General features: G+C 41.2%; 1 protein-coding gene and 1 long non-coding RNA gene across 3 annotated transcripts; one reads left to right on the forward strand and one right to left on the reverse strand.

The window, feature by feature from the left end:
- MAPK14 (mitogen-activated protein kinase 14) lies at window positions 1-23,963 on the forward strand. Of its 2 annotated transcripts, none has more exons than XM_021536019.2 (12): window positions 1-337; window positions 6,974-7,103; window positions 9,157-9,215; window positions 9,581-9,692; window positions 10,206-10,235; window positions 10,654-10,701; window positions 11,132-11,246; window positions 12,195-12,266; window positions 17,627-17,706; window positions 20,305-20,383; window positions 20,654-20,827; window positions 21,599-23,963. In XM_021536019.2, the coding sequence occupies exons 1-12, from the start codon at window positions 222-224 to the stop codon at window positions 21,664-21,666; spliced, it is 1,083 nt and encodes a 360-aa protein (XP_021391694.1). In that variant the 5' UTR covers window positions 1-221; the 3' UTR covers window positions 21,667-23,963. The 2 variants fall into 2 exon arrangements, with proteins under 2 accessions (XP_021391694.1, XP_021391693.1); XM_021536018.3 differs by lacking the exon at window positions 17,627-17,706 and adding an exon at window positions 19,699-19,778.
- Window positions 787-7,449, reverse strand: LOC116184504 (uncharacterized). Its single transcript, XR_004149262.2, has 3 exons — window positions 7,339-7,449; window positions 2,338-2,434; window positions 787-816 (listed from the first exon to the last, which is right to left on the reverse strand). It is a non-coding gene; the product is annotated as an uncharacterized LOC116184504 (long non-coding RNA).
- Window positions 23,964-24,055: the final 92 nt, after the last annotated feature.

Genomic DNA, 24,055 nt, shown 5'->3' on the forward strand with positions numbered 1-24,055 from the left:
GGGAGCGGCCGGCGGCGGCAGCGGGGGCGTCGCTGCTGCGGGGCCGCCCCCGCCCGGAGCGCCGAGGGGAGGGAGCGAAAGGAGGAAGGAAGGAAGGAAGGAAGAAGTCGCTGGTGCCGCTGCAGGAGCAGGAGGAGGTAGTGGCGGCGGCGGTGCTGCTGCAGCCGCAGGCAGAGCCTCCCCCTCCCGCCGGGCCGGGCGGGGCGGGCTCCGCAACCGAGATGTCTCAGGAGCGGCCCAAGTTCTACCGGCAGGAGCTGAACAAGACGGTGTGGGAGGTGCCCGAGCGCTACCAGAACCTCTCCCCGGTCGGCTCCGGGGCCTACGGCTCGGTGTGGTGAGCGCAGGGAGGGGACGGGGCAGTGCGGGGGAGGTCGCGTTAGGTCGCTGCCCCGCCGCCCTGCCGGGTCCGTGCGGGGCGGGCACCGCGGCGAGCGGGGCTGCTCCGTGCCCCGGGGGTTCCTGTCCCCCCGGCCTCCTGCAAGAGACACTTCTCCTCCCGGGTTTACGCGCGGTGCTGCCGGGAAGCCGCAGTCTCGTCTTTGGAATGCGTCGGGGATTGCACCACATGGCAGGTGGCTCCGAAACATTTTTGCAGGGGAAGATAATAATGTGTCCTTGCCGGCTCCCCCCCGTCCCGCCCCGAATGAGCTCATATGGATATATTTCAGTGACTTACGGACATATTTCACTGTGATTTCTTGCAGTTTGTAGGTGGGCAGTGCAGAGGGATGCAGCCTGGAAAGCCCCCCCCGCCATAGGTGGCTTTGCAGAGCTAAGGGCTTGGCAGCTCTTGTCCCAGTTTTCTTTCTGGACCTGAAGAATAAATTGTATTTGAGTCAGTTGTATTTTCATCCGGAATTTGTTGATAGGCAAGAAATAGAATGTAGGGAGGGCTGTTTTTGTATTCCTGACTTGTTAATAGTGGATTTACAAGCACCGATATTTTATTGGCAATAATAGATGAACACAGGAGGACTCGTTTTATTGCTATAGAATTACTGCAGCATGTGCTCCCTGGGAGAGTAAAGTCCTGCTATGAGACCTGCAGGAATACAGGGAGCTTGAAGAGTTTAGTTTTTAATGCTTACCTAATAGGAACAAACCAGGCTGCATGTGTGAGATACAATGCGTCCTTAATTTGTAGCTTCTCTGCTGGACTGCGGTGGATCATTAAACATAAATAGAGCTGCATGCTTGGCTTAACCTTAAAGACAAGGTAGTATTTGAATCGGTTTGACTCTTAGACTTTAGCAGTCATTTAGTTAAATGTGCACAGATTACTGCCTCCTTTGATTAAGAAACATCTTCCACCTGAGTCTTTGGGTTTTATTCTGTGTTCTTTGCTTCTGTCAAAGTGTGAGCAGAATTTTGAAATATGGGTGCATAATTACAAAGCTGCTTTGCTGTTTTGTTGGAGCAGGCATGCATATGTGTTTATTAATGTATGCAAATTTACATTATGGGTATCAGTTTTATTATAAGGAGGGACACATGCTGCATTCTCTTAGTACAGAAAATAAGCTCCTTTGGACATGCTACAGTTTTAATGAAATGCTCAGCTGTTCTTAACCTGTTATAAAATTGTTGGTAGAGTTGAGCTTAAATAACTTGCATTTTTTAAAATGCTGTGATTGAAGTGTGCAGAGGCTTGCATTTCATAAAAGTAAACCAGGCTGGTCAATTTTGTAGTGAGAATAACCAGTATATTTGCTGAGGTGTGTTTTTGGTTTGTTTCTTGTTTTTTTTTTTTTTTTTTTTTTTTTTTTAATATAATTATAGAATAATTTTGATTGGAAAGGAATAGACAGGTTTCTTTTGGTGAAAGAAGAACCTTGTTGACACAGCTGATAAATACCCCTGTCGGTGTCACAGAGTTATGCAACTTCTGAAATGTAATGGGAAATAAATTTGCTTGGTGCCTTGTCCTTTGTATTTTAAGGTTGATTCTACATCATATACCCCACTCCTATTTTCTTTTCTCCCTCCCTGTAAACTCCACTGTATAAGTAATAGTTGCAAAGTTTGTTTTCAACCAGTAACTAAAGACTTTGCATCATGAATTTCCTGTTCTGCTGTGTCAAAACTTTGAAAGATTGTGCAACTTTATTCAGACCAAGTGAAACAGTTTTGTATTGGAAGCAATTTCAGACATGTGGCAGACTTTTTTTACAGTCCATGTTAATGGCTTCCTGTATGTTCTTCTAAAAATAGTTTTCAGAAAAGATATAGTGATATGGAAAGTATGTCAAAATTGAAAAATTCAAGAAAACGACAAAAACTTTTGCATATTTATGGATGCTTATTAAGCTACAAGTGGTGATGCATATTACTTACGGTATTCCTGCGAGGACTTATTCTGCTCTGTCCCTTTAGAGATTTTTTTCCTCTCCAGTAAAAAGCCACCTAATTTCATTTGGTGTTTGGTGTATCCCTGTTGGGATAGTACATAGTGGTGTTTTAACAATCCTTAAAATGGTAAATCTATTTTCATGTATGTTCACTATTATTATATTCAAATGTAATCAAATGCTCTGTTGTTTAAGTTGTCAAAATGAGGCATTTGAAAATGAGGCATCTCCAGAAAGTGGAGGGGAAAATGAATAAAAAAGGAAGCATTAAGCTGCCAGATGAGTCACTTAGACTATGGAGCTGTTGTAAGCTGCTTTGAATATGGCTTGGAACTCCCTAATACACAAACCTGACAACTGGGGAGTCAGTGGATGGAGGGAGAGGCATTTTCTGCAGGACTGCCTGAAGTGAGAGCAAATATTGCAGTGTTTTCTGAGGGGTGGTGTGCAGTGTTGCAAGAATGAGGTTCAAATGGCCAGCTCAAGTATTTTTCAGGATCTATTTTTTAAGAACTACAAGTGTTAGAGATACAAATAGGGATTTGTTTCCAAAACTTAGAGAAAAATCTACGCATATCCTCAGATTGATTCTTCCTAAGTCACGTAACAATTGCCATGGCACCTGTTGTAGGAAATGCTGTTTCATTCATTCTTGCAACATTTTGTGTATTTATTCAACACAGTCTTTTGCATGGCTTTTGTAACCAGGCCTGCATTGAAAAAAAGAGTTCCTGATATATCCATTTTGTAATATTTCACGTAGGGAGAGGGGCCTAGACAATACAACATCTTGCAGTGGGAAGTTGCTGAACAGAGATGGGATTGATTGGTGACTCACACTTCACTTGGGGAGGATTGCTTCATTTCTTGCGTGTGCTGGAGGGAAGTCTCACAGTTCAGCCAGCTCTGAGCTAAGCAAAATGGTGTTTTCACAAATTTCCCATCAATTTCTAAAAGGCTGTGATGCACATTTGGTATACTCTTAGTTTACTTAATTGTTATATTTTTGCAGCTGTTCTTTGTTGTATTGATGCCTTTGTAATATAAGGGGTTTGGTTTACTTGCTTTGCAAGCTATCTGTATTGCCTTAATTAAAGGCAAATGCCTCAAAATCTTGCATAAGATCTTTTTTTATCTTTTTTTTTTTTTTTTTTAATACACTGTCAGGTGATACAGCCCTCCAAAACCTGTGATTTCTTCCCATTTCAACCCACAGTTGTACTAACACGGAGTCTGAATTTCTTGGATACAGAGAATTCTGGAGAAACACTATAGATTTAAGAAATTTTAAAACATTAGGGTCTAGAGGAAATGAAATAACCCTAAATGCCACATTTGTGGAAACAGTTCCTCTGTGGATTTTTTTCCTAATCCCTTATCAAAGCGTGCAAGTGCCTCCAAATCCTGTGGGTGCTTGGAGGGACAGGTGCCTGCTCCTCCAGCAAGGTGTGGTAGATCTGTGAGGAGTGATAGGAACAGAGCTGTAAAACTGAGTGGGATGAAGCAGCCACACAGGAAGGATTGGCAGAAGATGTGTGGGGAGGGGAGAGTTGAGTAGGAGAAGGGCAGGCACAGAAAAGCTGTGAGCAGAGCTCTGAAAGGGCTGGCAAGGAGCTTGGACTGTAGGAGAACTTGGTATTTTAAGAAGGGAAATTAGTGAGAGCACATCTGTCCTATATAGGGAGATTTTTATTGCAGCTTTCTTAGGAGCTAATCTAGCACAGGAGAATGTTTGCAATTGTTATAGTGTGTTGGGAGGGTGATGACTAAAGTGCAGGTACAGAAGGGACTGCAGTGAATAATAGACTGCCAGGTGCTGTGTTTTCCTGTCTGATTAGGAGTGCATAAATTAACTTCCCAGGTAGCACTAAGGAGATTCAACTAGCTTGGGTATTTGCAGAGGCACTAGCAATGAGCCGCTATATTTAGCAAACTAGTCTTTGCACAAAAATTGACATTCTGATTATTTAATATTTAAATAAGTTGTGCTCATAAGTAACCTTGTTACTTGGGTCTCTAAAGTAATTGTTTTCTTCTACCACCTGTGTTCTGGATTCAATTCAGGTTAGATCAGAATTGTAATTTTAGCTCACTTAGAGTGAGGTGGATGCAGTTTGTTTGCCACAGCACAGTACTATGTAAGAGGTTAAAAAAAAAGTGTGATAAATTCTAAATTTGTGCTGATCTTGTTTTAAAAGGGCTTTAAAACTGTGGATCATGCAATTTTTTCCTAATTGGGCTTCTTTAGCTGAAATGTGATCGGTGTAATGCAGCTGTTTTAAAGTCTGTGATGAAAGGCAGCTTAGTGTTCTGTAAAATTCTCCAGCTGACAGCTGTTCTGTAGCTCTGCAGGAACCTTTAGCCAGTTATCTGTATTGGCAGAAAATTACTCAGCGTGATTTATCTGTGGGGAAATAGTCTTTAGGCCTCAAATATGACCAGACTTTTTGTGTTCTGACTTTAAGTCTAGATTGTGAATGTGCAGTTATCCACAATTTTCTTTCCTGAGCTTGTGCATTGTGCTGTTTAACCAGTACTGCTAACTGCATTTCCCTTGGAGATTGTACAGCTACTAAAACAGCACAGTGACTTGATATGACCCCAAAAATGTAATTTAAAACCAAACGTGAAATTGAATTTCATCTGAATCCTGAAATAACTTATGTCTGGTGGCTCTAAAAGCTCAAAATCTTGGAAACCAAAGGAGAAATTTGACTCTGGATCTGTGGAGGTTTGAGATGCAGGGGATCCCCTTCTTTTCAAGATGAGTTACTGGTATTTGCTGCATTTTGTACCTGAAATGTTTGGAAATTGGTGAAGATCCATGACTAATTTACAACAGCACATGCTGAGTGATGATGACTACTCTTATTTTTGCTCTAAGTCCTAGAAAACACCTTATGTATCAGTAAAACACTGGCATGTATTTTCCGGCCAAACTAGGAATATTTGTGTGTTGCAAGATGGTGGTTCTTACCCAAGGCTGAAAAAAATTGAATTCTAAATTTCACGAAGCATTGCTGCTTAAATATTGATTTTTTTTTTTTCCCTAGCGATGTGTGAAAACTTGAGAATTTGAAATCAACATTAAAAAGTGAATGCTTGATGGCTCCTCTTGTGTGCCTGGCACACAAGTTATCCTTGTAAAAAAGTTATCCTTGTGTAAAGGATAACTTGCATGTGGAAGTAGTTGCTAATGGGTGTTTTTTGAGCCAGTGTGATGTAGCTGGAGTAATTCAGCTCTGGCAGGTTGCTGCTGCTGTGACCTGGTGTACTCCTGTGTGTTTTCCAGAGAGGTCTTTCCACTCTGTGCATGCCCTTTATAGAAAGGGAGATGTTCTTCTTCCACTGTGCACAGAGGGTTTTTCCATTCCCTGCCAGGGCTGGGGGAAGGGTCACTGCTCATAGGAGGGTGCTGCTGTTGTGTTTTCTATTTCTCATGAACTTCACTTACCAAATTCCTTGGAAACTGGGCAAATTTGAGCTAAGGAGTCTTTCTGCAGGTTTATTCCTGGTGGTTGCTTTAAAAGTAAATGACAGCTGCCTTTATTTCAAATAGCTCCTTTGGTGGGGTGGGCGTTGTGGTTTGCATATGCAATTGTGGGTTTATTCTAGGACTGCTCTTGTGATTGGTTTTGAGCTTTGTTAGTTAAGCTTTATATTTCACACTTTATCTTTATGAATATGTAGCATTCCTTTTTGCTTGATGTTTATCAAGAACTAGTGCATACTTACTTTTAAATGGAATCAGGAGTTTACCTGAATCATAAATAGGACAGGAAAATCAACCAGTATTGTCCTTATATGACTCTTTCCATGCCAGACTTTCCCCATATTGATTACCTTGAGTGAAGTGTTGATTTCATATCCTCTCTTTCTCCTCCTCCTTCCTTTTGGACAGACCTTTATAAGTTGCATAAGAAATTACTTAAAATACAATTTTACTGTACTATATATATATATTGTTACTGAGTAGGATTAAATAAGTCCTCATGGGCTCTTAAGAAAAAATACTATTCGTATGTACAAGGTTTCCACTAAAGAGACAAGTTTTGGTAATGTACAGCTACGTATCATTCATTCACATGCACTTTTTTACAAGAACTTGGTGATTGGACAGGATTTACCAAAGAAAGTTAATTTCAGCTTCAGTTATGATTAACAACAATCATAACTGATTTTATTAGGCACAAGTCCTGGATTTTTGTGTGAATTTAAACCACAAAAATAGTATATTGAGCATAGCATTTTGTGACCAAGTGTGGTGTTTGAAAGTATGTTTAGGAATAGTGATAGTTTTTACAAGTACTCTTCTCTCCAGAGTTTTAGTGCTTAATTATGTTTAAGAGCACTTCAGACAGCAAAGTCATAAACATTTCTCTTTCTACAAGAATTCCCTTTACTGTGTGGACAAGACTCATCTTTTAAACATTTTCTCCAGAAACCAATAATTGTGTAAAATTGTGAAGATTTTGGGTGGCATGCAGGTTATAGACCAGGATACCTAGAAATAATTTGAATTGGAGGAATGGCGTTGCCTGTAACTCAGTGTCTAGAACAAGTGTGAATTTGAAGGCATTCATAAAGGGTTAATTTGCTAATGTGGTTGCTCTGTGTTGCAGTTCTGCCTTTGACACAAAAACTGGTTTGAGAGTGGCAGTGAAGAAGCTCTCCCGGCCCTTCCAGTCCATCATCCACGCCAAGAGAACCTACCGGGAGCTGCGGCTGCTCAAGCACATGAAGCACGAAAATGTGAGTGCAGCAGAGGCTTTCCTCAAGCTGGACTGAGCATCCATCAGGATTGCTTTTTTCTTGGTGCATATGGTTTTTCCCTCATGCTGAATGCAAAGCTTGCAGTAGTCCAGTGTATTAGAGCTGTAGAATATCATGCAGAGTAACAAAACCAACCCCAAAAAACCCCACAATGACAAATTTTGTATGGAAAAAAAATAGTATTTTCTAGAATAATCTCAAAATGACTACTTACCAAGGATCATAAGGATTTGGGACACAGGTGGTGTCACATTCTCTTGGTTACTTGTAGTAAACTGCAGTTTTTGTAGTGTTAAGCATTTATTTAAATAAAGAAAAATTCCAAAGTTTCTTTTTAGTGTCTTCTGGAGGGTTTTTAACAATTTTTTCTTTTGGCTTGCCTGTGTCAGAAAGTTATGAAGCAGACATTCATTAAATTCCTGTGGGTAAAATAGGGAGGAAAAAAGGGGTGGTGATGAAGGGGTGGAAATTAGATGGCTGTTTATATGAGCCATCTACTTAAATCATCAACAAGGAAACAAACATGAATGTGGCAAATGTAACATTGAATTATTTTTTATAAACCTTCCACTTGGTATGGAGAACAATTGCCTGAGCATTTTGCTCTGTGCGTGACAATAACATGCCAAAATATTTATACTGCATAGTGTTTGGAACAAATTCTGTGTGGAGTGGAGCAAAAATTCTCATAACCAGCTCTTGGTTAGAGTTGTCAGGACATCAAGAAGAAAGGAAGGCTCTTGATTTCTTTTGTCCCAGCAAACTCTGGCTTGGCAGAAGGGGAATACTCTTTGGACATGAGCTGAGCAAAGCCAGGACAGTTACCTGGCACAAAAAGCCAAGCAAGCATAGTCTGATTGTAAGGCTCTCCTTGGTTGATCTGTTCAGAACTTCTGCTGTGGCAGGAATGGTTGTGTGGTGGTTTCTGACCACTGCAGTCAGCATCGGGTAGCCCATAAATCATCTTGATGTTTTTAGCGTGGCTCACATCCCTGGAACTTGTGTTGCACTTGTGTGCTACTGTCAGTAATTCTTCCTGTGTAATACCATTGTCTCAGCAATGGTAACTTCTGGTCCTGCTTAATATCCATACAAATAGCAAAGGGTCCTTAAGATCATTGAGTTCTACCTCCTGCCATGGCAGGGATATCTTCCACTGGACCAGGTTGTTCCCAGTCCCATCCAGCCTGGCATTGGACACTTCCAGGGATGGGACAGCCACAGCTTCTCTAGGAATCCATTCCATGGCCTCCCCACCCTCACAGGGGAGAATTTCTTCCTAATATCTGATGTACATCTGCCCTTTTTCAGTGGAAGGCCATTGCCCCTTGTCCTGTCATAACATAGCCTTGTAAAAATCCCAGTAGTACTCAGGAGTTTCTTTTTCTCATGCCTGAGACATTCTTCAAATAATAAAGCTTTATAAAGCTAATAAGGTTAAGCATTGAAATTTACTTTATGACTACAACTGTCTGAGACTCATTAATATTTTTGATTGGCATTGCAAAGAGCCTATCTTTAATAAAAGGAAGTTAAGTCGTTTTTACAGATATATATATATTATCAGTTCATCATCCCTTCATTTATCTGTGGGAAATTTATGTAGGTTGTGATTTAAAAATCCTGCAGAGATGATCAGAGCTGGTTCAGGCAGGCATATTAGTGCTACTGTCATGACTATTTAGACTACAATTTTATTAAAAAAAAAAAAAATTGGTTTTATGGGGTACAGAACACACCAGCAAATGTGGAAGGTATGGTGCTTTGAGGGGCTTGGACATAAGGTGTTTTTTAATATCTTACATATCTAGTTCATGATGATTTGAGCAAGTAAATGGAGCTGCAGAGCTCTCACATGTGCCTGCCTCAGGTTTTCAAGTTCCAGGAGGCCTTGTTAGCTTGCATAAAGCACAACACTGAACAGATGGAAATGAAACATCTACTGGAATAAATACTTCAGTGCCACAAAGGGTCTCAGTAACTGTAGTATGCTATAAATATATTTCACAGCTTTTCACTGTTTTCTTTTTAGGTGATTGGCTTATTGGACGTGTTCACCCCTGCCAAATCACTAGAAGAATTCAATGATGTGTAGGTAACTTCTCTGAAGATTGCAACAAAATGGTTTTTTGTATCTCCTTACACCTCCCAGGTTATGACAGAAATATTTGTCTCTTTAATTCATCTGCTATCACTCACAAAGAATCCTGAATTCCAGCACAAAGTTATAGTATATCCTAAGCTGTTGGACTTGTCAGAATTGTTCACTTACTGTGGTTTACTGCCCAATGCTGTTGGAATCACTCAATTTGCTGTTATTTAAAGTGTCACAATCTATGTTTCATTGAACAACGTGCTTTGGGACAGTCAGCTCTGAGACTGGAGATTTATAGGGAATTATCCTAATCCTATTCAAGAGATTGCTTCATAGCCCACGTGTTTGCTTTTGTTCACAGGTACTTGGTGACACATCTCATGGGAGCAGACCTGAACAACATTGTGAAATGCCAGAAGCTCACTGATGACCACGTGCAGTTTCTCATTTACCAGATCCTTCGAGGCCTGAAGGTGAGTGTTCCTGTCTTCCCTGAATGGGGACAGCTCCCCATGGGGGGTGGGAGTTCCTGGTGCATGTTACATCCTCAGAGATTCAGATGTGTGCATATGGCTTCTGTAACTTCCCTAAAGTATTGTAGAATAACACTTTATTATTCTTCTTTCACTTCTGCCTCTCTGGAGCTCTGCATCAGTAAGGTTACCTATCATTTTTGTGTGCTCCTATGGGCAGAGTCTAGAAAATGATGAACTGTGATGCCCTCTGATCTGGCAATGGATTTTCCATTTCCTCAGTTTTGTTTACTTGTGTTGTTCCACTCGTGTGGCAGCACTCCTGGGTGTTCCTAAGGAGAGGCAAACTGGAACACCCACCTGGTGGAACCCACAGACACACAGCTGGTTCCTTCTGCAGGCAGACTGGAGCATCTGAATTGTGTGGGCTGGGGTAGGGCACTATTTTGCAGGGAAGAGATGAGGAGGTGGCTGCTTGGACTGTTACTTAAATTTTGTCATCTTATTTTACAGTACATCCATTCAGCTGACATAATACACAGGGTGAGTATTCATTCTAAGATTGTTTCCTGTAGTGAAACATATCTTCAAAAAATGAAGCATGAATTTTACAATGTAGTACCAAGAGAAACCAGAGAAAATTTTCTGAGATTTTGTTTTGGTTAAGTAGTAAAAAGATTGAACAGGGGGAGTGGTTGTCAAGATCCATAATTTTCCTTTGTTAATTAGATCTCTTAAATACAAATATGCAGCACTGGTGTTGCCTTTATCCATTTTTGGTTATATGTGACACTTCTGAGAACCACAGAAGAGATTTCTGACTCTGATAAAATAATTTATCCAAAGTTAGTATTTGCACTCAGTTAGAATTTCTATTTTTATCTCCATTTACAATTTTATCTACTTCAGGCTTGTGGAACAACACATACTCCACTGTTAATGCTGATGTTTAATTTTTTAGGATTTAAAACCCAGTAACCTAGCTGTTAATGAAGACTGTGAGCTGAAGGTAATGTAGTTATAAAATCTGATTTGTTTGACTGAGATTTGAGTGAATGTAATGCGAATATCCCTTGCATCTTAAGTGTCAAAGCAATTCCTTTTGAAAATACTTCCATAGAAAAGTAATAATATGCTTCCCAGCTGTAGAGTTGTAAGGATGTGGTTTTTGTATCTGACCCCGTGTTTTTAGTGAATCATCATGAAAGTGCAGAGTTAACAGCTTTAGTTTGTGTTTACTTGTTTTGGAGACAAGATACCCAGACATAATTCTGATTATGTTGAGTCCTATGCTGTTCTAGCCTAGTGTCTTCTCACGGGTTGTGAAATTTGGTTTCATAATCTGTTTTTGCAGCTCTCCCCTCTCGTGTGCCCAGTTCAGTGACTGTGCTGGGTGGTTTGCACTGCTGCCTGCAGTGGTTGTTGTTCTGTGTTTGCAGATCCTGGATTTCGGGCTGGCCCGGCACACGGATGATGAGATGACCGGGTACGTGGCCACCCGGTGGTACAGAGCTCCCGAGATCATGCTGAACTGGATGCACTACAACCAGACAGGTAATGCCTTTAGCCAGCACAAGAGTTGTGTTTTATCAAGTTTCTGAATTGTGAGGAGGGGGGAAAAAAGGGGTTGTCCTTGCACGTGCTCCTCCATTTGATTGCATAAGTTGGCACTCTTGATAATTATGCTTTGGAGTTGGTGTTTGAACCGCTCTCTGTCAGTTGGAAGTTAAGAATCATTGTGATAGCATTCACCAGGATTATGAACCTTTGAAACTGCAATCAGCAAAATATTGTCAGCACTTAGCCCTTGCTTTTCCTAGCAGAGTGGTTTTTAAAATAAGTGACTGGAATGCGTCTGGTTGAGGAGAATGTCTGGAACTATAGTGTGAAGAAATGATGAAAAGTGGACAAATCTCCCATCCTTTCCTCTCCTGTTAGCCCCTTCTTCACAGATTTATCTTCCTCACAGTTTCCAGTAACTTCTCACCAGGAATACTTGCAGATCAGGTGCAGAGAAGAAAATCACAGTCTGAGAATAGTTCTTGTACAGGAGAGCACCAAAGAAAATGATGTGCCACCCCAATTTCATATATCAGTATCTTATGGGGTTTTTTCCCCCTCTTGCATGTGTATAGGCTTGTCTTGTATCATCAGTGAAATAGTTGGTGGTTGTTTGGGTAGCATTTATGTAAGGCAAAGCCATTCCTCAGAGTCCTCTTGGACAGATTTCTTCCTCGTTGCTGGTTTAGATTCCTCCCCAGCTCTTTGGTGTTCAGGTCATGTTATAGTCTGGAAGGGAGAGTTGCCTGATCTTGAAATCTGTTATCTGTACAATTTTTAGATGACACAGAACAGTATCAGTTAGCTTGCAATGTATTTCAGGTTGCATCAGTGCCATGAGACTGTTTCAGGACAGAGCTGTTTGCCCAGGTTGGATGGGATGGTTCTGCTCAGGCTGTATTTTTATGCATCATGTTTTGTTTTCTGTTTTATTTTGTTCAGTTGATATTTGGTCAGTGGGATGCATTATGGCTGAGCTGTTGACTGGAAGAACATTGTTCCCTGGCACAGACCGTATCCTTTAGAAGTAATTTCTTTTTTTCAAATTGAAATTAGATCTTAATTTTCACATAATTGACAAGAAAATAAGTTCTGGGTTTAGTTATGGACTTTTGTGTGTTTGTTTTTAAATTAATAGCTTCTTTTAATCACAGTACAAAGAGGTGAGTTCTTGATTTTGCTGCACATCTGTTCCTCTTTATTTTCTGTTGTCCTCATTAGATTTATATACTCTTTGTTACTTTCCTTTAAGTTTATTTAAATTTATTAGTTGAGTTTCTAGCTAATACTTGCATGGATGTCTGCCAAGAATCCTCTCATGCTTCAGGTTTCTTGCAAATGTGATTCCCTTCTGGCCTCTCTTCTTTTCTCCTGGAGGTATCCTGGCTGTGAAAGCAGTGGGTTTGCAGATTCTTTAGTGCCAAGGTTCTCATTAAAATTCCTCTGAAATGTTTAGGTTCCATTTCCATGCTTGACTGTGAATCTTCTTCCACAGTGTGCTTATATTGATGTGAAAATTCAACCTTGAATAAGATCTTTCCAAAATATTTTTTTTTGCCTCATCAGAGTGGACTGGGTAGGACACTTTGGCAAATTTGAGAGAACTTTGTGAAATTTGGTCATATTTTCCCCAGGAAATTGGAAGTGAGACTTGATGGAAATTGGGAAATTGTTGCACTTAAAATTTTTGCTCAGCCACAGAAGGTTGGGGTGTAATTTGCTACTGGCAAGATTTTTCATTGCCTAGAAATTTGGCTTTCATTTGCCAGAGAAAATTACACTGCCCACCATGTACCAAAGTTTATTAGTTCAACCACAGTTTGTTCATTTTAATAACTTCTGTTAATTTGTTAGTATTTGTGTCAGTTAATTCAAGTATGGTAACACTTGATGAAAAGAAAGCTGGTGTTGGAATTGCTGCCTTCTGTTTATTTACCTTCAGGAAGCATCTGGGTTCCAAAACTCTCTCCTGAGGAGAAGATTTCATTCCAGCTTTCACAGTGTCACCTCTCTTTTCAGTGTGCTTTAACTTTATCCTCTCCTCTCTTTCTGCTTGACTCCATCTCATCATTTCTCTCTAAATTTGTTGAATTTGTTGTACTGTGCTGTGTAGTCATCTCTGCTGTATTTTGCTGTTGTCAGAGACAGAAATTGAATTAAATAAAAGCTGGTGTATTTTTATCTGTTGATTCAGCATGTGTAGGTTGATTTGAACAGATTTTTTTTTGTTTCTTTTAAGAAAAACTGAGATACCAAGAATTGTTCGTTCAAACAAAGCAAAAGCCTTTAAGCCGTTACCATTATTTAACCCTAGCAACAGTGACACTTCAGATTTTAAAGAACTTGACTCTTGCAAGTAAAATATTTGTAATAGGATTTTCAATGTGTAAGAAATGCTGCACGGTTTTGATTTATTTTGTGGTTTTTATGAATTGAACAAAATGGTGACCTTCCAAGTCTGAGAAGTTTTTTCGCGAACTCTGTTCTTAGCTGTAAATTAAAGCCACTGATATCTGCAATGCAAAATGAAGTTTACTTCTAGGATCTAATTTATTTGCTTTATCATAATAAGGTACTTCATTAATTTATGTCTCCCAGCAGATGCTTGTAATGATTTACTTCAAATGCTCAATTTCATTTGCAAATGGCAGTAATGCTTTTTAATTAAATGCTCTTTCTGTTCTGAGTTGCTTAGATTTAAGAAAAACAGACCAAATCCTTTCCTATCTTAGACAAAACTTTGTAGTACTGTAATTCTTTCAATCCTTTTGTTTGTGCTTTTTGATCATGAGATTAAAACTAAAAGGGGAGTGGGGATGGTTCTGAATCTTGTTAGTGCATGGAACCCTTACCCAAGGATTGGATGGCTTTCACTCCAGATTTGCTGACAGCTAAAGACAGCAAGGAGAATTAAGATAACAGTCAGTTCCAGCTTCTTTCTGTCTTAAAGGTTTTTTGAAATCTTTATGTGTACATTATTTTAGGAGAGAGTTTTAGGGGTTTTCCAGGTTTAGATCCTGTTGGGTAGTTCTGGGCTCTTAATAATTTCATTGTACCCACAGATCTGCCCTTGTAACTCCTGTAGTGTCACTGTACAATTGCTGACTTACTGACTTTGGAGTTAATATTAACATGAATAATTCAAGGTATGTTTGCCTTGTGTCCAGTTGCCAAGGATGAGATATATCCAAATCTACTGCAGTTCTAGAAAATTCCCTGTGCAGTTGGAGGCAATGTGACTCTGTGTTGCTGGAAACTGCTCCTGTTTGACAACTGAACATTTGAAACAGATCTTCTTTTTGGTCTCAAGATGTAAATTTTCTCAACCGTGTAGCCTTAAATTTCCAAAATTAGAGTGACAGGATATGTAATGGCTTCTCAGGATGATCATCCCCCCGTTCAGATGGTTCTCTTGTTTGAAGTGTTGGTCCCTTTCAGCAAGGATTTGGCAGAAATGCTGTGATGTTATTTACAGTCCATCACATATTTCTTTGTACAGCTGGGGATGCACCTGTTCAGTGCAGGTAAGCTGTAAATTCATTTAATCAGGTAAGTAATAAAGTTGGACTCTGAAATTATGATCTTCAGTGCTGTCTGTGATGGTTGTGCCTCTGATAAATGAATGTTGAGTTTAAACTTCTGAATCTGTAGAGATTCTAAATACAGCTGTCATTGACTTAAAGAAAGAATTGTGATACTCTTAGGAAAAAACCCTGTGGTTAATTTGGGCTTAGCTCTGCAGGATTGCTGAAGTACTTCTAATATTTACAACTGAATGTAAGGTAATTGAATTATTCCTATTGTAATCTAAGGGTAGAAGCATTTGGAGGAAAGATGGATCTCTAATATTGGTAAAATCTCTGCCAGTAGGTGGAGAAGGGGATCAAGATTGTGGGAAAGAAGTCAGAAACCAAAAAGTGAGCTGATGAAAAATCAGAATCCTTCAGGCATTCCAACTCAACATATTCTGTGCATGGGAGACTTACCTGAGGCTTTCTTGTTGATATTGTTGTATCTGTCTGATGCCAAGATCAGTTTCTGTTAAACATATATATTAAACTTTTACAGCTCTGAATGTGAATATTCATATAAATAAGTAGGAAAGTTGACTTTGCTTGAATGCTTGGCTTGCACAAAGTCATATAAAGTAAAAATAAGAAAATCTTGATTTTTCTTGTACTAGTTTAGCATTTTTGCATGATTTGTGTTTCCTTAAACTCTGGAGAGTTTTTTTTTTTTTTTACTGTCTTTATTCAGTATTATGAAACTTCATGATAACTAACCAGTCTGAAATTACATATTCTTCTGATACACCTTATTCTTGCTTGTGATGGCAGCTAAAACAACTTGGAATTTTGCTTTGCCTGAATAAGCTGTTACAATCTTGTGAGATTTGCTGTTGGTGGTGATAGCAGGTTATTTACTGAATTTTAGAATCCCTCATCAGTCCTTGGGAGTACCTTGAAGATGGCACTTGGGGTTTGCATGCTGTGCTTTCCTTCTCCATGCACATGTGGTGGCGTTTTTCTTCTGCTTTGTATTTACTGAATCTCTTTCCTGTCTTTAATTGCTTGTGGCTCATTTCTCTGGGAGGTGATGGGCCCTGTAGTTAAAGATTGCTACAGTTCAGCAGGTTATAGATGGCAGGCTTAAAACCAGAAGCAGGGTTGGGTTTTGGCACTGCCAGTTCCAGAGTCTGTGTTTTTTCTTATTTATCTGAGAAGTATCTTCCACTAGCAAACAGGGCAGCAATATTGTTGGCACACCAGTGCACAGGCTTTTAAATGCCTTTAAATAACTTAAATATTTAAACTGAACTGTGGCATATTAACACTCTAAAATTTGCACTTCAACTGCTGCTTGCACAAGAATAAGTGAAAGAAGTAAAGACTGTTTTAAATAGCTCTGAAGAAAATCTAATTGAAATGGGCTAGTTGTGGTTAGTAGAGTGCCCTTTGCTAATTCTCTTAAAGGAGTGGATACTTTGATCTCATTTTAAGCATTGACTCTTCAGAGTTTGCAATTCAGCTATGCTAAATCCAGCTAGATACTGGGTTTACTTTTAGATCTTGAGTAGCTAGAAGTTTGACAAGTAACTTTACAAGTGAAAAAATAATTCAGCTGTTCTGACAAAGTGCTAATTGCAGAGCTCTTAATTAATTTGATAGATAAAACTTTGGTCTAAAGTTTACCTCAAAAGATGGTGGCTTTAGCAAAGCATTGGTAATTTCCTTCATACAGGGTTTTTTTGTTTTCTAAGGTTTTTTGAAGTTCTTGTTGTACTCAAAAGATACTCTAAGTAGGAACTGCAGCTGTATCTTCAGCCATCAGGGAGGCATTGATCCCAGAAAACAAGATTGTCTAAAAAATTTGTGTAACTACTTTGGTATAATTTTAAAAGCAAATATAAACATTATGGAGAGTCTGAATTCCCTGTGGAGGATAATTCAGGGAAGAAGGGAGATTATGCATTGATGGTTTTAAAAAGGATGCTCTGTGTCTTCTTAGTGTCTTGAGATTTAGCCATAAAAGTGTCTTTGATGGATTTTCCCCCCTCAGTCGTGTGTTTTGTCACCCAGGCCTTGTTAAAGGGGACAGCTCAGGCTGGCACGTGGCCTGCTGGGAGCTCTGCTCCTGGTAGAACATTCTTTCCATCTGCAGTGTTCCATCCTGAGAGCTTTCCACAGAGATGTGTAAAACCTGAGCCCCTGCTCTGTTTCTCCCTGCTGCTCCAGCAGGTCTGGAGGGCAGAAGGGATGTTCAGGTGCTTTGATCCCCCTGCCCTGGTGGTCCCCAGGAGGTGCCAGGGCAGGAGCCTGTGCCAGCTGCAGCAGCTCAGCTGCCCTGGCCGTGGGCAGGGTGTGCCCATGATGAAGTGATGCTGCAGGGTCCAATCATTTCCTTACCTCCCGAGCTTTAGAAGTGGCTGAATGAGCTCACAAAAAGTTCACAAAAAGCCTTGACTTTCTTCTTAATACAAGTGCCTACCCTTTCCAGCCTTCTGCTTTACTTCAGCTGTCACTAATGCAACCTAATCCTGTGAACTGCAGCTTGGTGTGGGGCCTGAGGGGGTGAAGGGAGCGTCAAGGGAGCCCATCTTTGCCAGTGGGGCTAAAGATTTCTGTTCCAAAATAGTTCAGGATGCAGTGCCCAATTCCATGCATGTGGGATATCTGTAGACAAGATGTTCAATCTGTCTGATACAGAGAGAGCTCAGTTATATTCAGTTGTAACAACAGGAATGAATATGGTTTGCCTAAAACAGCTTTTCAGTCAAGGCCTTGGCAAGAATTAATTTTCAACATTAATAGGGTGATGTGTTGCGCTTTTCATTTTGATTTCTCCCAGCATTTTCCTTTATGGTCCATCATTAGATATTGATCAGTTGAAGCTCATTTTGAGACTCGTTGGAACCCCAGGGCCTGAGCTTTTGAAGAAAATCTCCTCAGAGTCTGTGAGTTTACACTTTGATTGTAATATCTGCCCTTTCAGAAGTCCCAAGTTTGTGTGTTGTTCTCCTGTAGTCTTATCTGTAGAATGTGTTGGGATTTATTTTTTGGTTTTTTTCTTCCTTTGTAATTCTTTGCTCTTGGATGGCTTTAAGTTCTTATGCTTTGTGTATCTTTATTATGATTTTATTCTTCCATATTCTCATTTTACTGCTTCGTGACTTTTCTCTCAGTTTGTGGGTTTATGCTTTGTGATTTATTGTATCATCAGGTGTTACTGGGGAAGTATTTTTCACAGCTAAGAGCTTGAGGCTTGTCTCAGTTATTATTTCTCCAGATTGCACACCCAGGGATCTTTCTAAATAGGAGCAGGTGTGTTATCCTCTAAACACACACAGTCCCTTCTGTAGTGTGATTAATTTCTGAAGCACTGCTGCCATATCTTTGTTTTTGTAGCAGAAAATGCCATTTAGGTGCCTTTCTGTAGCAGCTGTTCCAGGGCACACAGCAGAGTCTGCTCTTCACTTGTGCTGTGTGGGGTGTTGCTGTATGGAGCCCTTTTACCGAGGGAGCAGCACAAAGGCTTCCTGCAGTCACTTTGGGAGGGTGACCTCCATTTTCAGCCACTTGCTGTGCTGCAGGAATCTTGAACTGGGAACTTGTGCAAAGACAGTGTGAAACAGCCTTTAATTCTACCTGTTCCTGAAGGAGGAGTGAATAAATCGGAGCCAGGGACTAACAGGTGAATGCACAGTGAGCACTGAGGTCACTGCTGTTCCTGAGGTGCAGCAGAGGATCAGAGCTGTGGAAAGTGGTGAGAAGATTATGTTGTGCTGCAGCTTAATGTTCTTGTAAGGGTAATTGTAAATACAAATGTGAGATTAGCCTTGAATAAAACAAATGAAAACATCCCTGCTGAAGGGATGTGCAGTGCAAATTGGGATAAATTGGTCAACTTGCTCAATATGCCACCAAAGTAAAAAGCCCTGGGATGTCCCACCTTTGGAGAGGTTAGAGCTGAATAACCCAGATTGATTTGGTTGCCCTGTGAACTGACCTTAAGGCTTCTCTGATGTTATAAGTACAGGGGATTAGCAAGAGACATAAGATGGAAGGTTGACTAAATTAAGCAGAAGATTAATTTGCATGTGTAAGTTGAAGTGGGTCTTTTTTTAAACATTATTGCACAATAAAAATAATAATTGCTCTTATCTGGGTCTGAAGCAAGTCTGTATGAAAAAAAGGGCAGTAAAATGCTGTTTCTACTCTTTACCCATTGTATGGGGGAAGCAAAACTCTTAAGTGTTTGATGGTTTTGCGTGTCACTATAACAAATTCGGGTTTTCTGCTGCATTACTTTACTGACTCTGACTTTCTCTGTTCACTGATACCTGCTAACTCTGTTTTATACAATGCTAATGTTTTGCTAATTTTGCATTCAATGCTTCCTGTCACCCAGCCCACATCAAAGGGCACTCAGAGCTGTTCAAAGATGTTAGTTGTGAGCCAGTTTCACTTTGCACCACAAGAAACTTAAGCACTTTTTATGAAGCAAAAGGGGAAAAAAAAGCTGGTAACCAGTGCAGAGGGTCGAGTTTTTGTTTCTGTTTTAATTTTGTTCATTTTCCTGAAGCTGTGTATAGCTGCACAGCTCAGGGAAAATTTTGTGGAGTAGCTTCAGCCACAGGAAATGTCTACTCTGATGGCTTAAAACTGCTGGGAAATGTGAACACAACCTTGTTGGAGTGTGATGCTAATTGCACTGGACAGAAATACTTTCTGTACTGGCAGTTACCAACTGAGCAGTGATTCTCCATTGCTTTAAGTGTTCACTCTTGTAATTGCTGAACATTTCAGGTAGCTGAAAAAATTAGTGGACCCTGCCTGTGTGGCTTTTGCCTTGTGGTTTGCAGAAGAGATGCTTTTGTATGCGACTGTTTTCTGTTTGAAATGGTTTTTGCACTGTTTTTAACAAAGCCCTTGACGAGGCACTTAAGATATTAACCAGCTTCAGCAGATCATGCGTCTGACGGGAACGCCCCCTGCATATCTCATTAACAGGATGCCCAGCCACGAGGTGAGATCTGAGCAGAGGAAGGGGATGTGCAGGGCAGGGCTTCACTCAGAGTGTTCACCACTTCTGTGAATTAAAGCTTGCATGTGGCATGGGGTGGGCAATTAACTACCTGCTCTTCTGCAAGATCTTTGTACTAAATGAAGATGTGAGATTTGGACAGTGCGTGCTCTGCCACAGATGCGTAGGACTCGGGAGAGCCTGGCTGTGAACTGGTTTTGCATGGTGTTCTGTGTTGTGCAGCTCAGCAAGGGACAGCAGGCTGCACCCAGCCTTGCTGGGACACCAGGGAGTCAGCTCTTCCTGCACATCTCTGCTTTCCAGTCTTGCTTTACCACAAGTAATATCAGCTCTTCCTCTACTGTCTTGAGTGCCTTAGTTGGGGCAGAGTAATGTTGATGTGCTTAGTAGGTGTCAGAGTAAGCAAGGAGACAGACCATAATAACCAGTGCTTCAGGATGGTTGAAAAGTACTTGGTCTTGCTGGCTGGATATTGTCTGATACTTCAACAGAGCATTTATTTCCACAGGCAAGAAACTACATCCAGTCTTTGTCTTACATGCCGAAAATGAACTTTGAAAACGTGTTTATTGGTGCCAATCCCCTGGGTAAGACCTGTTTATTAAATTTTCCTGAAACTGAAGGTAGCATGTCCTGAGACATGGAGATTCCCAAAGCTTTGTTCTGGTTGCAGGAGTAGTGCAGAGCAGGGTTATGTTTACATGTGGACCAAGGGTGTAAGAGGAAGGAAATGCTGGATGATGGCGGGTCCTGAGAAACTACAGACTGCTCATCTATGTTGGGCTTTTAGAAGCTTTACATTTCAGAGTAGTCACACAGCTCATGTGAGAAATCCTTTCTGTCTGGTGCTCTTGCAGCCGTGGACTTGCTGGAGAAGATGCTGGTCCTGGACACGGACAAACGCATCACGGCCGCCGAGGCGCTGGCCCACGCCTACTTCGCCCAGTACCACGACCCCGACGATGAACCCGTGGCAGACCCCTATGACCAGTCCTTTGAAAGCAGAGAACTTGAGATTGAAGAATGGAAAAGTGAGTCTGGGGGAGGGGAGAGACAGTAAGCTTCTCTTGTGGTTGTAAAATCATGGGATATCCTGAGTTGGAAGGGACCCACAGGGATTATGGAGTGCAACTCCTGGCCCTACACAGGGGTCCTGTACAACCCCAGAATCTCACCCTGTGCATCCCTGAGAGCATTGTCCAAATGCTCCTGGAGCTCTGGCAGCCTCGGGGCTGTGCCCATTCCCTGGGGAACCTGGGCAGTGCCCAGCACCCTCTGTAGGAAGCTTTCCCTGACACCCAGCCCAACTCTCCTGACAGGGCTCCAGCTGCTCCCTTGGGTGCTGTCACTGCTCATAGAGAGCAGAGATTGGAGCTGCCCCTCTCAGACTTGGATGAGTCTCCCCTCAGTCTTTTCTCTATCCCATGAGCTGAGATTCAGCTAAGCCATGGTTAGAGGCACAGCAGAAAGTTATAAAAATGTGGGCATTCTGTTGATTCTGTCATTACACCAAGTGAATCTACCTTTAGCATAGTCCCTGGTAACTAACTACTACTAGGAGCACACAAACATATCCTTGTTTTCAAACTTACATCTCCTCAATGCTCTGGAAGTATCTTTTATTGTGTGTGTTGGTCTCTGAGAGTGGTGTAACCATCCTTTTCTTGTCTTAATTAAACAATACTTTTGTTTTAAATGCTGTTAGATCACTTGAGATGGTTGCAGGCTTTCTTGCATGAAGGTGCGTCTGGTAGTGTTGTCCTAGTCCTGCTGCTAAGTTTCTGTCCCACTTCTCCCCCCAGGCCTGACTTATGATGAAGTAATCAGCTTTGTGCCACCCCCGCTTGACCAAGAGGAGATGGAGTCCTGAGAAACTGCTCTCTTCTGTTCGTCCCACTTCACTGTGAAGGGAAGGCCTTTTCATAGGGACTCTCCAATTATCGTTCAAGTGCCTCATCACAACAATATTCTCCTTAGTGGAGGGGTTTTGTGTGTGTTGAACTGGGGAGGGAGGGGGGAGGGAAGGAAGCTGAGTCTATGTAAACATGCTGCATGCTCTTGTATTCTGTGTACAGCCTGGGGCAAGCCTCTGGAGACCTGTTCTGACTGCACTTAGTTCTTCCAGAGTAACAGTGCACCACCAGTCTGCACTGCTGGGGTGAGGTGAGGAAGGTGACAGTTAAAGGTTTGGTTGCAATCATTGCCATTTATCAATTCTCCTACAACTGAGTAACCTCAAAAAGAATGAAAGTTGGTTTACAGGTTTAGAGAGTCCTCTGTTTTCTTCAGGACTGAAGGTGGGGTTGAGGGATGTTCTTGTTCAATGCCAGGTGTCTGATTTACATCCAGATCTTCCTGGTACAGAAGAGTGTAGAGGCCTTCCAGCACCTGATTCTTGGAACATGAAAAGATGTTTGAAACTGTAAATATGTTTGTGCCTTAAATAAATGGGGAGAGAGAGGAAAGGAAGTCTGGGGTGGAAATCTGACCCACTGTTCTTGAGTGAAGGCTCCCAGATAGCAAGGCATGAACTCAATGTAATTGGGAAGAAACTTTGAGGCAACAACTTCAACCCCTGGATTGGGTATTCCTGTGTTTTTCACTTTCCTCCTCCTCTTGTTCTGAGGCTTCTCAGCATTATCTTCCAGGAGCCAGAGGTTGGGGAAGATCCTTGCTAGCCACATGTTTGTGTATTCTGTTCCCTACAAGGTGGTGTGTTTTTGCATGTTGTAGCTGTATGTGCATGTAGAGCTGCTTGATTTTTGTCCTTACTTTTTGGGGATGGCACTGGGGGCAGTTCCTCAGACAGTGCCATAAAATCACAGCACCCTTCCTCCTGTGCTGCAGCTCCTTGTGAAATACCTGCCATCCTGGAGGCTTCAATGAGGGAAGGATGTTGTGTCCAACAACAGAGAAACATGCACCTTTTTCTTTGTTCTGACCTTCTCTCTGCAGAGGAGGAGAGCTTGGGTGGAAAGGCTTCTTGTGAGATCAAGTGTAAAAAATGTTCTTTAAAGAAATGACTATAGTATCTTGTGAACTTAAGTTATTTCCTGAAGAGATTTTTTTTTAGAAATATTGGAACCCAAAGCAAAGAAATAAGCATGCATAAACACACAATCACCCTTTCACTGTCTATATCTATAAATACAAATATTTATATACATAAAACTAACATTTACTAGAAGTTTTTTTTATCCTCTCACATAAGAGCTTCTTGGCTATTTCTTAGCAGGTTGATCTCTGCCCAAGGAAACATGAGAAGGGAGTATGTTTGAATACAAACGTGGTTCAAATATTTTGTATTTTCTAGGACTCTGCATGAGTGAAGTGCCCAGAGTTAGAGAGTGGCAGGAGGGAGGTTTCTCAGCATGTTTGTGTGCTCCATCTGTAGCTGGGGAACTCAGAAGCCCAATTTTAGGGCTTCTGGAGGAAACATTTTTAGACTTTAATTTGTTGCAGGCATCCTGTGTGGGCAATGTACCCGTGTATGTGAGGAGAAAGGCTTTTGCAGTATTTTGTATTCTTGTTACCTGTGGGGCAGAGAGTGTTTTTGTAGTGTTTTTGCCCCATGTTTGAAGAGGCAGCACAAAGGGATGGGACGTGGATGACAAAGCCATTGATTCTTCCTAGGCTACTTCCCAGGGATCTCTTCAGGCCAAAAGTTCAATAAAGGTCTGGGCTGAGATGAAGAGAGCAGCTCTGTTGTGCTCTAGGATAAAACTCTCCACAGCCCAACAAAATCAAGACAAAAAAATGCCCCTTTTCTGCTGGGCCAGCAGTCTGGGTATTCAAATAAACATGTAGATATACTATTGTAAACCTACAGCAAGTTTATTTTTATCAGCCATTTTCTGTGTAGATGCTACAGTGTGATTTCATGCAGAAATATTGCTAAAGATTTTTAAAAACTATTGGTGTTGTGTGTGTGGGTGTGTCTGTGTGTGTGAGTGGGAATGGTTCATTGGAGTCTGTCCTCTGAGGGAGCCCCTGGGGCACAAACTCCCTGCTGCCAGTGCTGTGCTGTGCTCAGCCTGCCTGGGCATGATGCTGCACCCAAAAGCAGAGATCTGCTATTTTGTTTCTATCCATGAATTTTGCTGTAATTGGTTATGCCAGATAAGATGTCACAATACCACTGGTTAAAAATAAAATCTATTTTTCAGATTTACTGCACTGCTGGTACTTGGAAACCTCTTGCACTGAATTGTTGAGTTTTAGTATGGTGTGAATTTCTCTGCTGTGCTGTGGGGGATCCT

This window comes from Lonchura striata, chromosome 30 (genome assembly GCF_046129695.1).
Source record: "Lonchura striata isolate bLonStr1 chromosome 30, bLonStr1.mat, whole genome shotgun sequence".
NCBI lineage: Eukaryota > Metazoa > Chordata > Aves > Passeriformes > Estrildidae > Lonchura > Lonchura striata.

Bases quoted from the DNA above. Each gene is read 5' to 3' on its own strand.
- MAPK14 (XM_021536019.2), top strand. From the start codon at position 222: ATGTCTCAGGAGCGGCCCAAGTTCTACCGGCAGGAGCTGAACAAGACG. The intron at 10,236-10,653 runs GTGAGTATTCAT...TTAATTTTTTAG, and splicing joins CAGCTGACATAATACACAGG to GATTTAAAACCCAGTAACCT. The intron at 20,384-20,653 runs GTAAGACCTGTT...GTGCTCTTGCAG, and splicing joins TATTGGTGCCAATCCCCTGG to CCGTGGACTTGCTGGAGAAG.